Source organism: Buteo buteo, chromosome 24, assembly GCF_964188355.1.
Source record: "Buteo buteo chromosome 24, bButBut1.hap1.1, whole genome shotgun sequence".
NCBI classification, from domain to species: Eukaryota; Metazoa; Chordata; class Aves; order Accipitriformes; family Accipitridae; genus Buteo; species Buteo buteo.
In genome coordinates, this window is record NC_134194.1 from 21545815 (window position 1) to 21559090 (window position 13276).

A 13276-nucleotide genomic window follows, 5' to 3' on the forward strand; every position below is an offset into this window, starting at 1 on the left:
ACAAGGACAGAAGATTGAAGCACTATCCTCCCAAAACACCCTTCCCAAAACAGCAGCAAAAATATTCATCAGAACAAATTCAGCAGTCTGCATCTCAACCCCCCTTACCAACAACACATTGCCTATGTCAATCAGGCAGCAGCACAAGGGACTGTCTCTGCTGGGAGACACTCATAACCCCAAAAGAGACACTGTGGGCACTTCAGTACCACATACTATCTCAAGATCCACAAGGCCTCATACTCCAGACCCTTGGAACCTGCAAAAAGATCCTGGGCAAGAACACTCTCTGACCTTCCTGCCTCATGCTTTTCCTCTAGGCAGCCTCCATTCCCCAATCCAAGACACGTGTCCTCAAGACAAGCACATCATCTCCCGTTCTTGTCTTCTTACACCATGCCCCATGCTCTTCCCACTTCCCTCCCACACAAGTCCTCCCGCTGCTCAAGGTCACCCTTCACATCAGCAGATGCCCAGGCCCTACTCAATGCCACTGCCACATTCACCTCCAGGAACATGCAACAGTTTCCTTGCCCACCTCAGGGCTCACTCCAGATTTTCCAGACCCTTCCCACCAAAGACAGCACCATAAATAAACATACAGATGGTATCACACACACAGCACCCAGCAGAGTTTCTGCAGCTGACCCTTCATGTTTGGCAATGCTTCAGCATTCTCAGAAGGAAATGTGGCAGATCTGGGACCAATACTCTTTATAAAGGACAGCTCGAGATGACCATGGCACTGATTTCATGCTCTGAGGGAAAAACAAAAATGTTGACACGCACAGCACTGTAACGGATGATATTGACTGAGTAGGAGCATTTGGTTTAGGTTTTGTTGGGGGGGGCTGGTTTTTTGGCTTTGGGTTAGTTTGTTTATTTCTCTTTTCTTGTAAAAAAAGATGATTTTCAATGCTTGTGAAATGATGTGACTTCTGATCTAAATATTGAAGCAACATCGAAACAGGCCAGCGTACTTCATGACACTTCACTGGTGAGGCATGCACTCCAGAACCTGGGGGGAAAGGAGAGAAGGAAAAGAAAAAGAAAATTCCCGTCTCTAACACCTACCTTGTTGGGTGACGCTCCTCTCCCTGAACACTTTACACTAGCAACTAGCGTTACAATGCACTTGGAAAAACAACATGGGAAAAGTCTGTATTGCCTTCCCTACTTTCATAATTCCTCCAGTTGGTGAATAAAAATGCAGAAATTACACCACGGGGAGAGAACACCCTGAACACCCAACTGTCACCTTCCATCACAGCTCTCGCAGAAGGGAATCAAATCAGGACGAGGACAGAGTTTGCGACAAGAAACCACAGTTCATACCAGCATGGTCAGCAAAAAGCAACTCTAAGAAGCAGTACATAGTGCCTGCGGGACTGCCACCACCACAGCCTGCATGCCTGGCACGCCTTCAGCAAGCTCGGGTGGAAATGCTGCACACCAGCAAGCCTGAACGTCCACAAAGCTGATGTCGTGGCACCTCACATCGCAGTCGGCAGGGACTTCATTCCACGGGACAACAGCCCACACCCACAACAGCAAAGCTCAGCTGCGGACGGCCACCGCTGCGGGGTGCGGCAACACCTTGCTTGCTTGCTTGCTCGCTTCCCCCCCCCCCACAGCGAGAGCCCGGGGGCTCCGGCAAGGACGCCAAGGTCCCGTGAACACCCTGAAGAAGCACCCGCCAGGCCCCCACCGCCCGCGGGCCCCGGCGGCGGAGCCCGGCTCCCACCAGCGCCTGCCCAGGGCCCGGGCGACAAGGGCCACAAGAAGGGGGAAGGGGCGAGAGGCGACAAAGGGGGGGGCACTGACCGTGTCCACGAGAGCGGGCGCCTCCGGCTGCGTCTCCTTCGCCGCGGGGCCGGGCGGCGGCGGGAAGTTGGGGCTGAAAACCATCAGGTCGCTCTTGCCCGCGCCCTCCGCCACGCACAGGCTCCGGCTCTGGCGCTGCGAGTACGACCAGCTCCCCACTTCGCTGGCGCACACCAGCGTCGCCGGCCCGGGCCCCGACAGCACGGCCGCCCGCGGCGCCCACCGCGACGCCCCGTACAGCACCACCGCCAGCAGGAACAGGCTCGACACCGCGCAGATGGCCACCACCAGCCACACGTTCGTCGCCGCCGCCGCCGCCGCCGCCGCGCCGCCCTCCGCGCCCGCCGCCGGCCGCAGCCCCGCCCCCGACGAGGACGAGCCCGAGCCCGCGGCCGCCAGCGCCGCCTCGGCGCCCTCCACCAGCGACACGCTCAGCGTGGCCGTGGCCGAGCGCGCCGGCTCCCCGTGGTCCCGCACCACGATCACCAGCCTCTGCCGCGGGCCGTCCGCCTCCTCCAGCGCCCGCGCCGTGCTCACCTCGCCGCTGTACAGCCCCACGCGGAACGGGCCCTTCCCCCGCGGCTCCCACAGCTCGTAGCGCAGCCACGCGTTGTAGCCCGAGTCCGCGTCCACCGCGCGGATCTTCGCCACCACCTGCCCCGCCGGCGCCCCCCACGCCGCCCACGCCCACAGCGCCCCCGAGCCCGAGCTCGAGCCCGGCCCCGACGAGCCCGCCGCCCCGCCACCCGGCCCGCCCCCGGCAGGAGCAGGCGGGAGCAGCGCCGGCGCGTTGTCGTTCTCGTCCACCACGAAGAGCTGCACCGTGGCGTTGCCGCACAGCGGCGGCTCCCCCGCGTCCACCGCCCGCACCTCGAACTGCAGCACCTGCACCTCCTCGTAGTCCAACGGCTGCAGCGCCCACAGCCGCCCGCTCTCCGCGTCCACCGACACGTAGCTCGACGCCGCCCGCCACCCCCCGCCCGCCACCGCGCCCCCGCCGACGCCCTCCGCCACCGAGTAGCTCACGCGCCCGTTGCCCGCCTCGTCCGGGTCCCGCGCCCACAGCCGCGCCAGCTCCGCGCCCGCCGCGTTGTTCTCCCGCGCCAGCACCGTGTACACGGCCTGCGCGAACGCCGGCGCGTTGTCGTTCACGTCCGACACCGGCACCCGCACCCCGCGGCTGGCGCGCAGCGCCGGCGCCCCGCCGTCCTCCGCCCGCACCTCCACCTCGTACTCCGACACCCGCTCCCGGTCCAGCGCCTCCCGCAGCACCAGCGAGTACGAGCCCGCGAACGTCGCCACCAGCCCGAACGGCGCCGCCGGCCACACCGCGCAGCGCACCCGACCGTTCGCCCCCGAGTCCCGGTCCGACACGCTCAGCAGCGCCACCACCGTCCCCACCGCCGCGTCCTCCGGCACCGGCACCGACAGCGACGTCACCCACACCTCCGGCGCGTTGTCGTTCACGTCCAGCACCTCCAGCTCCACGCTGCAGTGACCTGACAGCGGGGGCGAGCCTTTGTCTCTCGCCTCGATTTGTATCTCGTGTAAACGGACGTTTTCAAAGTCCAGGGCGCCCGTCAGTCTGATCTCGCCCGTCTTGGGATCAATGGTGAAGACATCTCTGTCAACAGCAGGAAGGGAACTAACCATGCTGTACGAGAACTCATTATTGAGACCTTCGTCTGGATCCGTGGCGTTCACCCGCACAACTAGCGTCCCCTCTGCAGCGCTCTCCGGCAGCTGCACTTTATACACCGACTGGTTGAACTGGGGCGCGTTGTCGTTGGCGTCCAGCACCGAGATCACCAGCTCCGTCGTGCCCGTCAGCGACGGACGGCCCCCGTCACTCGCCGACAACACCAAACGGTGCTCAGGCATCGTCTCGCGGTCCAGAGATTTCGCGAGCACCAGGAACAGGGATTTCCTGTTCTCGTCAGAGGATTTAACATCGAGCGTAAAATACTCGCTGGGGCTGAGGGTATAGGAGAGCTGCGCGTTGGCTCCGACATCTGCATCCGACGCGCCCTCCAGCGGGAACCGAGACCCTGGGGGGGAGTTCTCCGATAAACTGAGGTTTTTCCGGGCGGCGGGGAAGAGCGGCGCGTTGTCGTTGATGTCGGTCACCTCCAGCTCCACGTGGAAGACGCGCAGCGGCCGCTCCACCAGCACCTCCAGGCGCAGGGCGCACGGCGCGCTCTTCCCGCACAGCTCCTCCCGGTCCAGCCGCGAGCTCACCACCAGCGCCCCGCTCGCCCCGCTCACCTCCACGCTCGCCCGCCGGCCCTGCGCCACCAGACGCAGCCGACGCGCCTCCGGCTCGCCCGCCTCCAGGCCCAGGTCCTGCGCCAGCCGGCCCACCACCGTCCCGGCCTTGGCTTCCTCCGGCACCGAGTAGCGCACCTGCCCGCCGCCCAGCGCCCAGGCCGCCTGCAGCACCAGCACCCGCACCACGGGCCCCCAGCAGTGCCGTGGTGGTCCACAAATGCCCATCGCCGTCACCGATTCCTTTTTCTCCTCACCGTCTCGTTACGGATCTTTGTATGGAACCGGGTTAATTGTGCAGTGTGCAGTAATGGTTTCTCAGGGGCTGCACATCCTCTTCTGCGCTGCTCTTTTTTTCACCTGCGTTCTTTTTTACGTGTACTGGGAGGTGTTTTCCCCGCCCTTCTCTCGCTTTTATGATACGGTTTTTTAGGTCAGAGCGCCATCATGTGGCTCTCTGCACGAATTGCCTCTTACGGTATCGTGCTCTTTTGCTTCATCTTTGTCATTTTTCATTCCATGCACTGAAGTTCTTTCTCGCTTTGTTTCCGATATCTTATCCCCAGCATTTTCACTGTATTGGTTTAGGAGAAGTGCATAGGATTCCCCTCAGCTTCTTCGTAGAGCACCCTTCTGCCAGTTTGAAACATGGTGCTTTTTGCTAGCTGCCACTAATTTTGAGGCCTGAATTTTGTTCTTCAGTTAAAACAGGCAGAAAAATCCCATCCACCTTTAATTCTTCTCGGAGACGCTTTATTTTCTTTTAAACTTGTGTTTATTGTCACCTGTATTCATCTTGGAGTTTTAGCCCGTCATCAGTTTAAGTAGCCAGAAATTAATTTGTCACACTTGTTTTCCTAATGAAATGGTCTTGCCATAAGTTATATTGAACATATTTTTCAATTAATAGTATAGGTCCCACATTGACCATGATTGGGGTTCCTCTATCAGAAACACTGAGGTTTAATTAAAGTGTTTCCAAAAACAGGGGCGTTCCACATGCAGTTCTATACATTTCCAGGTATATTTTGTTGCAAGAAGTGTTTCCTAACCAAGCCATCGGGATGAGGGCGTTCACACGTTGGTGCTGTGAGCAAGTCTTGTAAGGATTGAGGGTAGAAGGAAGAGGGAAAACGGGGAAACAGATCCCCTTCCTGCGGTCGTTGCCCCCCCCCCCCCAGCATTCCTCTGAGAGAACAGGAGGGTCAAATTGTTCGGCGGTAACTCCCCCACAGGAGATACTCCCTGTTACCCATCAGGTCTGCTGACAGTGCAGGTGACCACCCTACTATGAAACACTGAGAGAAAGGGGACACAGAAGCAGAGCAGACTCTGAGAAACGCAGGTTACTCCACACTTCCTTCTACTCGGAGCCGAGGGGGACACGGGAGGGCAGAGGTAAGAGGAGACGCAGTCAACACGCGTGGTGACTCCAGTCCCTTGGGAGGAGCCAGCAAAGAGCCCAGTCATGGGCGAGATCTTCCTTTAAATGAGACAGGGCTGAGTTTTTCTATCCATTCGTGCTTGCCTCCTGCCGGAGGCTCGTCTGTGTCGCAGGATACTGGAATAAATGTTACCGTCCTCCGCTCCCCCACCTCAGCAAAGCCGGGTGCGCGGCTACGGGAGGATTTTCGACCACCATTTGAAGCTTCAGGGTAAAATCCGCCGCCTGCCCACACAGCTTTCGTCCGCCCCCGTTTGAATTCACAACCACCGGCCCCGCGGCCACTGCGCTTCCCACAGCAGGACTAAGGATGAGAGCAACTTCTGCCGTTACCTCTGCAGCTCACGTACACAGACCACAGTTCAAAAGATTATTCAACACGATTGTGCCTACTGACCTTTTTGTATTCCTGCCCGACTGATCTCCACAGCACCGCCGATTCATATGGGAATCTGCTGCTGAAGGTAGTCAGGCTTTCCGTGGACAGCAATGATGTCTTCATTCCAGATCCGTTCCGAATGCCATTTCTGTATGGCCTATGCCATCAAAACGCAAAGACAAACTCTTCCTATCCGTCTTTGTAACTTACCTGCATTTCCTTATCCCGACCAGTGACAGGGTTTTCTCTCCGAGGAAGAAATTCAGACAGATCATGTTTCATATCCCAAATCCTTGTGGAAGTTCAGCCTTTGAAGATGAAGACTGGTCTTTCCCTCCAGCGCTGCTCTTGAGCAGAGCAGCCCACGGTAAACAGCAAAAGGGACCTCTGGCAGACACTGCCGCTGTCGGGGACTTGGATTTATTAAGCCCATTAGCATCTTATCCCATTGATAACACCCACATAAGTTTTGTCATTGTCTTCCATTGTTTAGGTCTACACACGGATTTTCTGCAGTTTCACAGTCATTACCATAGACCACAGGTAAACAGACAAATCTATCCTATCAAGTGGAACAGCATTTGTTAACTTTTTCCAGGTGCAGGTGACAGAAGTGATCTTTTTGATAACAGAGGACCAACAAGTAAGATTCTACAAGGCACGATTTTTGCCAAGTTAATCTGGAGACACATTCCCGACCTCTGAGTTTCCTGAGTTTTCTGGCAGTTTAATTCCTGTAGCAAAAGGAAATAAAGGTTTGGGTAGAGATCACTGTCTTGACTCGTGGACAGGAAGAGATGCCAGGACAGATCTTCTATCAACAAATTCCTCACACTCACTCCATGTGAGTCCAGGATGAGAGGTGTTTAAGCAGGATAGGTTTGGTTTGGTTTTCTCTACTTATCCGCTTGCTAAATTAATCCACTTACCTGGAATAAGTAGATCTTCTCTGGAGGAATATTTCATGCCATATTCATAGGGATGAAAATATAATGCCAATGTCAGCAAAAAGAGCACCATTTTATTTTCAAATGTCTTAGAGCCATGCTAGGGTCTAAGTTAAGCTTGCTGTAAAATGTAGTAGGATATTTTAAATCAGTAAACAGCTCTTAATGAGATGACAAGCACTGACGTCAAGGATGTCTATTAGTGTCCCTTTTCCTGTGGTCTGAACACTTGCCTGCACTATTTCTACATCCACCAAGCAGCACTAGAATAAATGGTCCCACAACAATCTGAGCTTAGCTAGGGATAAAGGTGTTTCTGTATGCAAAGAAACAGATAAAGAATCCAGGATAACCTAGACATTGAAAGAGTTGTTTCTTGCTTACTCAAATCTAGTCCATGTGAAAGTCTCACATTCTGATGAAATCTAGCTACAACCTGAGCAGCAGTTGGTGGCATTGGCAAATCCTTAAGCATTGTAGCATTGCACTGCTATCACAGATGTACAACTAAATTGCCCTTTATAGCACCTGTATCTATAATGAGAAGCCACAAAGGTTATAAGAAAAAGCCAAGATGATCCTGCAAAAAGCACTCGAGTTAGTGGAAGGCTTAGTTTAGCTACTCCAACTTTGGTCAGTCTCAGAGTATGCCCTATGCCTCTGACTAAGCAGCAAGACGTGAGGAGTGGTGATCTACATCAAGAAAAAAATCTGTACAGAAAAATCAGTAAAAGCTACTCACCTTTACACCCCGACAGCCCACCAAGTGCCCAGGCGTTACTTTGAGCCTCCTTCAATAGACAGGAAGGGCTGAAAGCCTAGTTAAACTTGCAAAAAAATAACCACGAGTTTCGACATCCCAAGTTCAGTTCATCCATCAGAGCTCACAGAGTGAATCCTGGATTCTTAGAAAAGCAAGTACAGCCCAATAGCAGATACCAGCTGAAAGGTTCGTCTCCTGTCATTCCTCAGGCAGCAGAGGGACAAATACACTTTTCCAGGCGTATTTGGAAAGCTCTAGTTCGATCCCCGCTGAACTCAAAGCATGAGTTCAGTTACACTTTGAGACAAGAATGGGAGAATCGGCAAGAGGGAGAAAAGCAGCAGCTCCGGCAGAATCGCTGCCGTGACACAGGACGCTTCCAGCTCTACCAGCCCCGAGGTGGAAAGGGCCGCACGGCAGCTCCAGATCAGCCGGCTCAGGGCGACTGTCCCCGTCGGCGGGGCTGCGGAGGCAAGAGCCCGTCCCCTCCTGAAGGGCAGGCGAGCACCGAGCTCACCTTGTCGGATTTGCCTTCCCGCGAAGCGGGTCCTTCACGCCTCTTTAAGGCAGTTTAGCGGTTAGGGCACGGCACAGAAAAGCCGAGGTCTGGTTTCAAAGCCCTCCTGAGACCGAAAGCTTTCAAAACAGCCTCTCCCACCATTCAAGAGTGCCCTAATCACCGAGAGAGGAGGGACCACCCGTACGGGACCTCAGCGGTCCTCCAGCGGGACGTTCCGCCCTGGGCGGTGCCGGCGGTGAGGCCGGTGAAGGGGGTGACCTGGTCACTCAGCGGCCGGAGCACACACCGCCGCGGGGTTTAGTCCCCGCTTCTTCTGCGGGTCACCTTCAGCAACCACCGAACATAACGGGGGCAGGCTCAGAGAGCGGGGAACGGACACCAGACCCGTCCCATTCCACCTCCGACTTCAGGACGCTGGCAGAGCTGCAGCCTCCCTCTCCCGGCGTTTCTGGGGAAGCCGCCGGCGACGTCCCTCGCCGTGGCCCCAACCGCTGCTGGCACCCAGGCTGTCACCCGGGCGGTGACAGGACCCGTCGCGGGGTCACACAAAAACCTTCCCGCGGGCGTCCTGCTGCCGGCCCCACGCCGCCCAGCTCTCCCCGGCGAGCCCAGCGCCTGCCTTAGCGAGCCCGGCTCCTTCGGCCTGGCGCCGCTCGCCCGGGGAGCGGCCCAGCTCCCGGCTCGGTCGGGCTCCCCCGCCGCCACCCTCGGGAAGCGAATAGAGGTCCCGGTCGGAAAGCGCATTAAAAATAAAATAAAGAAAAATGATAATAATTTTTAAAAAAAGCCACTTCCAAACGGCTCCCACGCCAGCTCGTCTGTCCCCGGGAGCGGCACGGAGCTCTGCACCGCTCTCAGCCGCTCCTGCACCCCGGCCTCCCGCCTCTTCCTCCCCGCCGCCGGAAGTACCCGCCAGCCTTTCCGCCCGCCGGGCCCGGTTCCAGGCTCCAGCGGGGCGATAGCGACCAGGGGAGCGACCAGCGGCCACCCCCCGGGAGCCGGTCAGCGGGTGCTGTCGCCCCCAGCGGGTCTAGGCTCTCGCTTTCCCCCCCCTCGAAGAGGGAAGGGACGGTTTTGCCCGCTCTCGGCCGCCGGTGGGGCAAGGCTGTGCAGAGCCAGCAAGCCCGCCGGAGAGGCGGCCCTTGTTCCCTTTCTGCCTCTCTGTCCCGTCGCTGTAGGTTTTATCCTCAACTGGCCTTTAATTTAGGCAGGAGTTCCTCCGAGTGGGATTTATGGGAGCCCGGGTTTTCTCATGTGTTAGGTGTTTTAGGGGCACGGTGCCCGCGGGCTGCCCGATCATGGGTTCTTCCTCTAAAGGAATGCACGTCTGCTGGCACGGACCACCCCCCCACCCCCCCCCCGATGGCGGTCAGGGGGGATACCCTCCAGCAATAAACATTTTGGCTATTCATCCCGCGATGAGAGCTCGTATGATAACCCCTCCGCGCCCCCAGCCTTCCTCAATTAACATAACTGACATCTAGGCGTTCGCAGCACCCTACGAGTCCCCATTTTGCCGGGGGATAGCGGGTACCGACAGCCGGCGGTGGGCTGCAAGTTCGCTGCTGCCTTGCCCACCGCGCTGGCTTACAGCCAGCCCAGCCTTTCCTTCAGGCTGGCCAGCGCTGGGAGGAGCTGAACTGGAAATCCTCGCCAGCTGCTCCGAGAACACACATCAGGCATCGTTAGAAGTGGAGGATAAAACGTGGAGAATAATATTTATGGGCAGCTATTAGCACTGACGGAGAGGAAAGGCGGGTAAAACCGGCTTCCCCGCCCGGAGGTGGGGACACAAGGCAGCCCCTGGGAGCGGGGCTCTCCCTGGCTCAGGACCCTTTAATTTCTGGAACGGCTCTCGAAAGTGAGGGCGAGTTCCCCGGGGGCTGGCCGAGCCTGTGAGGTTGGACAGATGATGCCCACGCTCGGCCTGAATCCCAGTTCTCTGCGCATCCGTGCGGGATCCTGTCCCGGGGGTGGGGGACCCCCCGTCTTGTCCCACCCTGGAAAAGCTGTGCGGACACCAGGCACCCCGGGAGCCCGGCTGGCCGATCCCATTGCTTTTCATTTGCTAAATTCATTCCCCAGACACCATTAGAGCTACCGCTCGGGAGCAGATGGTTCCCCTCCGTCCCGAGGTTCATCCCGGACAGATTGCATACAATTTATTAATAACCCAACAGATGCTCGGGCACTTTCCAGCTCAGATTATATTTCCTGATTGCTCAAATCCCGGCCCGGGGGAGCTGCTCATTTATCTGCCGCCGCTCCTCTTTGTGCCTTACCAGCACCGACCTGACAAGAAGGGAAAAGGTGAAGTTCGTGTCCTCCCCGCCCCGATGCTGCCTGTAAGGGTCCGGGAGCAGAACTAGCTCTGATGCCAGCCTTAGTTTGGCCCTCCCAGCCCCCGTGTCCCGGAGAGAACCGCCTCTGCGTGTTGCCGGGGCCGCCCCGCTCCCCGCGGGCACAGCACAGACGAGCCGTCGGGGCCCTCCGGTGCCGCTCTCCGCGACGGGGCTGGAAGCCGAGGAGCCCGTTAGCAGCCCGTCTCGCCGGTGCCTGGCAGGGAGCGACATGCCGTGACTCCTAGTAAAACAGCCCGAGTCGGGACTTACGCCCTTTACTTCCCAGGGTTATGCTAATTGGGTCGCGGAGAGTCGGGTTCCGCCCCCGGAGCTGCTGTCCGAACGGTGGGGATGGCTGTATCGAGGTGAAATTAAAACAACCCCATGAAGAAAAGCGATACTGCCCTCGACGCGAACTCCCCCAGCCTTGGGCAGTACAGGCAGCGAGACAGGCAGAGCTGAGGGGCGGTGACCTCATCTCTCTCCCGGACACGGGGTCTTTAAGTGAGGAGGGGGGTGTACGGGGAGAAACTGCTTACGCCCTGTGAGACCCCTTGTGGAACTACATAAGCTGCTCTGAGGTCCAGAAAAAGCCATCACAGATCTTTCAGAAACGCTACGTTCAATTTTAATGTATAAAATGGGCTTTTCTTTGCTCTGTAGGGAGAAGCACGAAAGCAGCAGGTTGTTTATACTACTGAATAAACTAAATGCAGGTCTCTGAGGCATCTTATGCAAACCACTTACCTTGAAACACAACCTCACGGGAAAGTGAGCTATGGAGAGATGCATCATTAATGTTTTACATCTTCAGAACAACATCCAAGTGGCTGGCTCAGCACCAGTTAGCATTAGGTATCACAAAAGGTAGGGGATGTGGTTGTAATTCGCAACGTAGAAGTTGCTTGTAAGATGTAAGTAGCAGGATATTTGGGGTTGAAGTTTAGTGGAGCATGATGGATTTCACTTTAAAGGCTGAGGGCTTAAATTAAGTCTTGGAGCTGAAGGTTAATCATTAAAGAGAGAATTTGGAGGGAAAGTGCATTTATTATTAGGATGCACACCATAGTGTATTTTTTAAATAAAAATAGGAAGCGTGGCAATCTTTTCTGCTCAGTGGCAGCTGGGCTCAGTAAAAGGCACTTCACTTTCTGTGAATGCAGGTGAGAGACACTCTCAGCAGTAACAGCAGAAGAATATTAAAGTCTGTTACATTTTTCATAGCTCCTGACATTTGCAATATAATTCCACTTCCTTGCTTTCACCATGCTCCCCATGGCCAACAGATTTAGTGCAAGGGTGAGTTTTCTTAATTTCAGCCTCTGTAAATAAAGTGAGAGAATTATGCAGCTGCAGGAAAAAGAATTCCTTCCTCCTTGCTCTACAGCAATAGGGAAGAACTGCGTGAAATGATGCCAGCCACACTTGCTGTGAAAAGGAGAATCAGGATGTAAAAGCTGGGGACATTGTGTTAGGATGGCCAGTGAGCATGAGATGAAGGGGAGTTGTGGGCTATCAGACACTGAGCTTTTTGTGATTTCAGGTGGAAACTATCTAATATATTGCACCCTGCTTACATAGCAATTTTCTTTCCTATCCATAGGTTCCACTAATACCACAGATTCCCTGAAATGTCCACCAGAAAGGGAATGGAGGGAAATTCCAATGCTGGTACAGGGTTCCTGGTCAGATAGTGGCTATTTTATCCAGCTTTCAATGTTCTGCCTAACTTTCTTCCTTCTTTCTGTAACAACAACTGCAAATATTATCCCATGGCAGAAATTCTCATAGGCTGTGAAATTAGACAAATCCCCCACCATAATTTTTTTCTTTCACTTTCCTTTGCTGCACATCAGCTGTGCAGGTCCTGAATGCCATCTTCTTTTTTCTTTCACAGACCTCCCAAATACATATGTCCTCAATGCGTTTCCTAGGCCAGGTCACAGAATAAATCAGAGAATGAGCAAAACGAGCAACAGCAACAAAAATATTTTCTGCCTTGATAAAAGTTCTTCAATCACTCACCACTTTGTGCTTCTGACAAATTGTCACCACAATGAGTAAATCTTCTTAAATAACATACATATTTTAAAGCAATATATAATTATGCGATATATAGAATTATGTGATCTGTTGATGTTTTGCTAATTTTTCAGTCCCAACCTCCTCATTGTTGAACTCAGAAAAGGGGAAATATGAGGCAAATCCAAAAGAACAAAAGTTGTAAAGTAGAACCTTGTAACAAAACCAACAAACAAACAAACAAAGAAAAGTCAGAAGGATTCACTTCCTTCATTTTTTCCCTTTTTTTTCCCACCACAATTGCCTTAAGAGTGAAAAGATCAGCCACACTCTTCATCACTTGGAGAACAGACATCCCAATAAAGACAAAATGGACATGTGCTCTGATGATCAGCCAGCATATGCATGCAAAAGAGAACTTATTGGGGAACTTCAGCTCTCCCCAGAGCAAGGACATATGGAAATGTTTGGGGAAGAGAGAAAGCGATGGCACACCAGGGCTCATGGGGCAGCTATTCAAAGTAGGAAAAAACATTCATTACCTGCAAACTCTGCTTTTGCCTGTACAGATTTCTAAACAGGTACCAGAAGTGACAAGGGTGCAGAGTCGGGCCCTGGGAGTTGTCCTTGTACAATCTGAGAGGAAGGCACAAGCCTCCCATCACACAAGTTTTCTCTAAGGTACAAATCTGGTACAAACCTCTGCCCACATTGCAGGCAGAAACGGTTGAATTGTCATCACTGATTCCAGGGGCTTGGGCAGTTTGGAA

General features: G+C 54.8%; 1 protein-coding gene across 1 annotated transcript; it reads right to left on the reverse strand.

Annotated features, from left to right (window-relative positions):
• Positions 1-1557: 1557 nt before the first annotated feature.
• On the reverse strand, positions 1558-4317 carry LOC142044555 (protocadherin alpha-2-like). The gene has a single exon (XM_075057143.1). It carries the CDS (start codon positions 4315-4317, stop codon positions 1558-1560), a length of 2760 nt encoding a protein of 919 aa, XP_074913244.1.
• Between the last annotated feature and the right edge of the window lie 8959 nt (positions 4318-13276).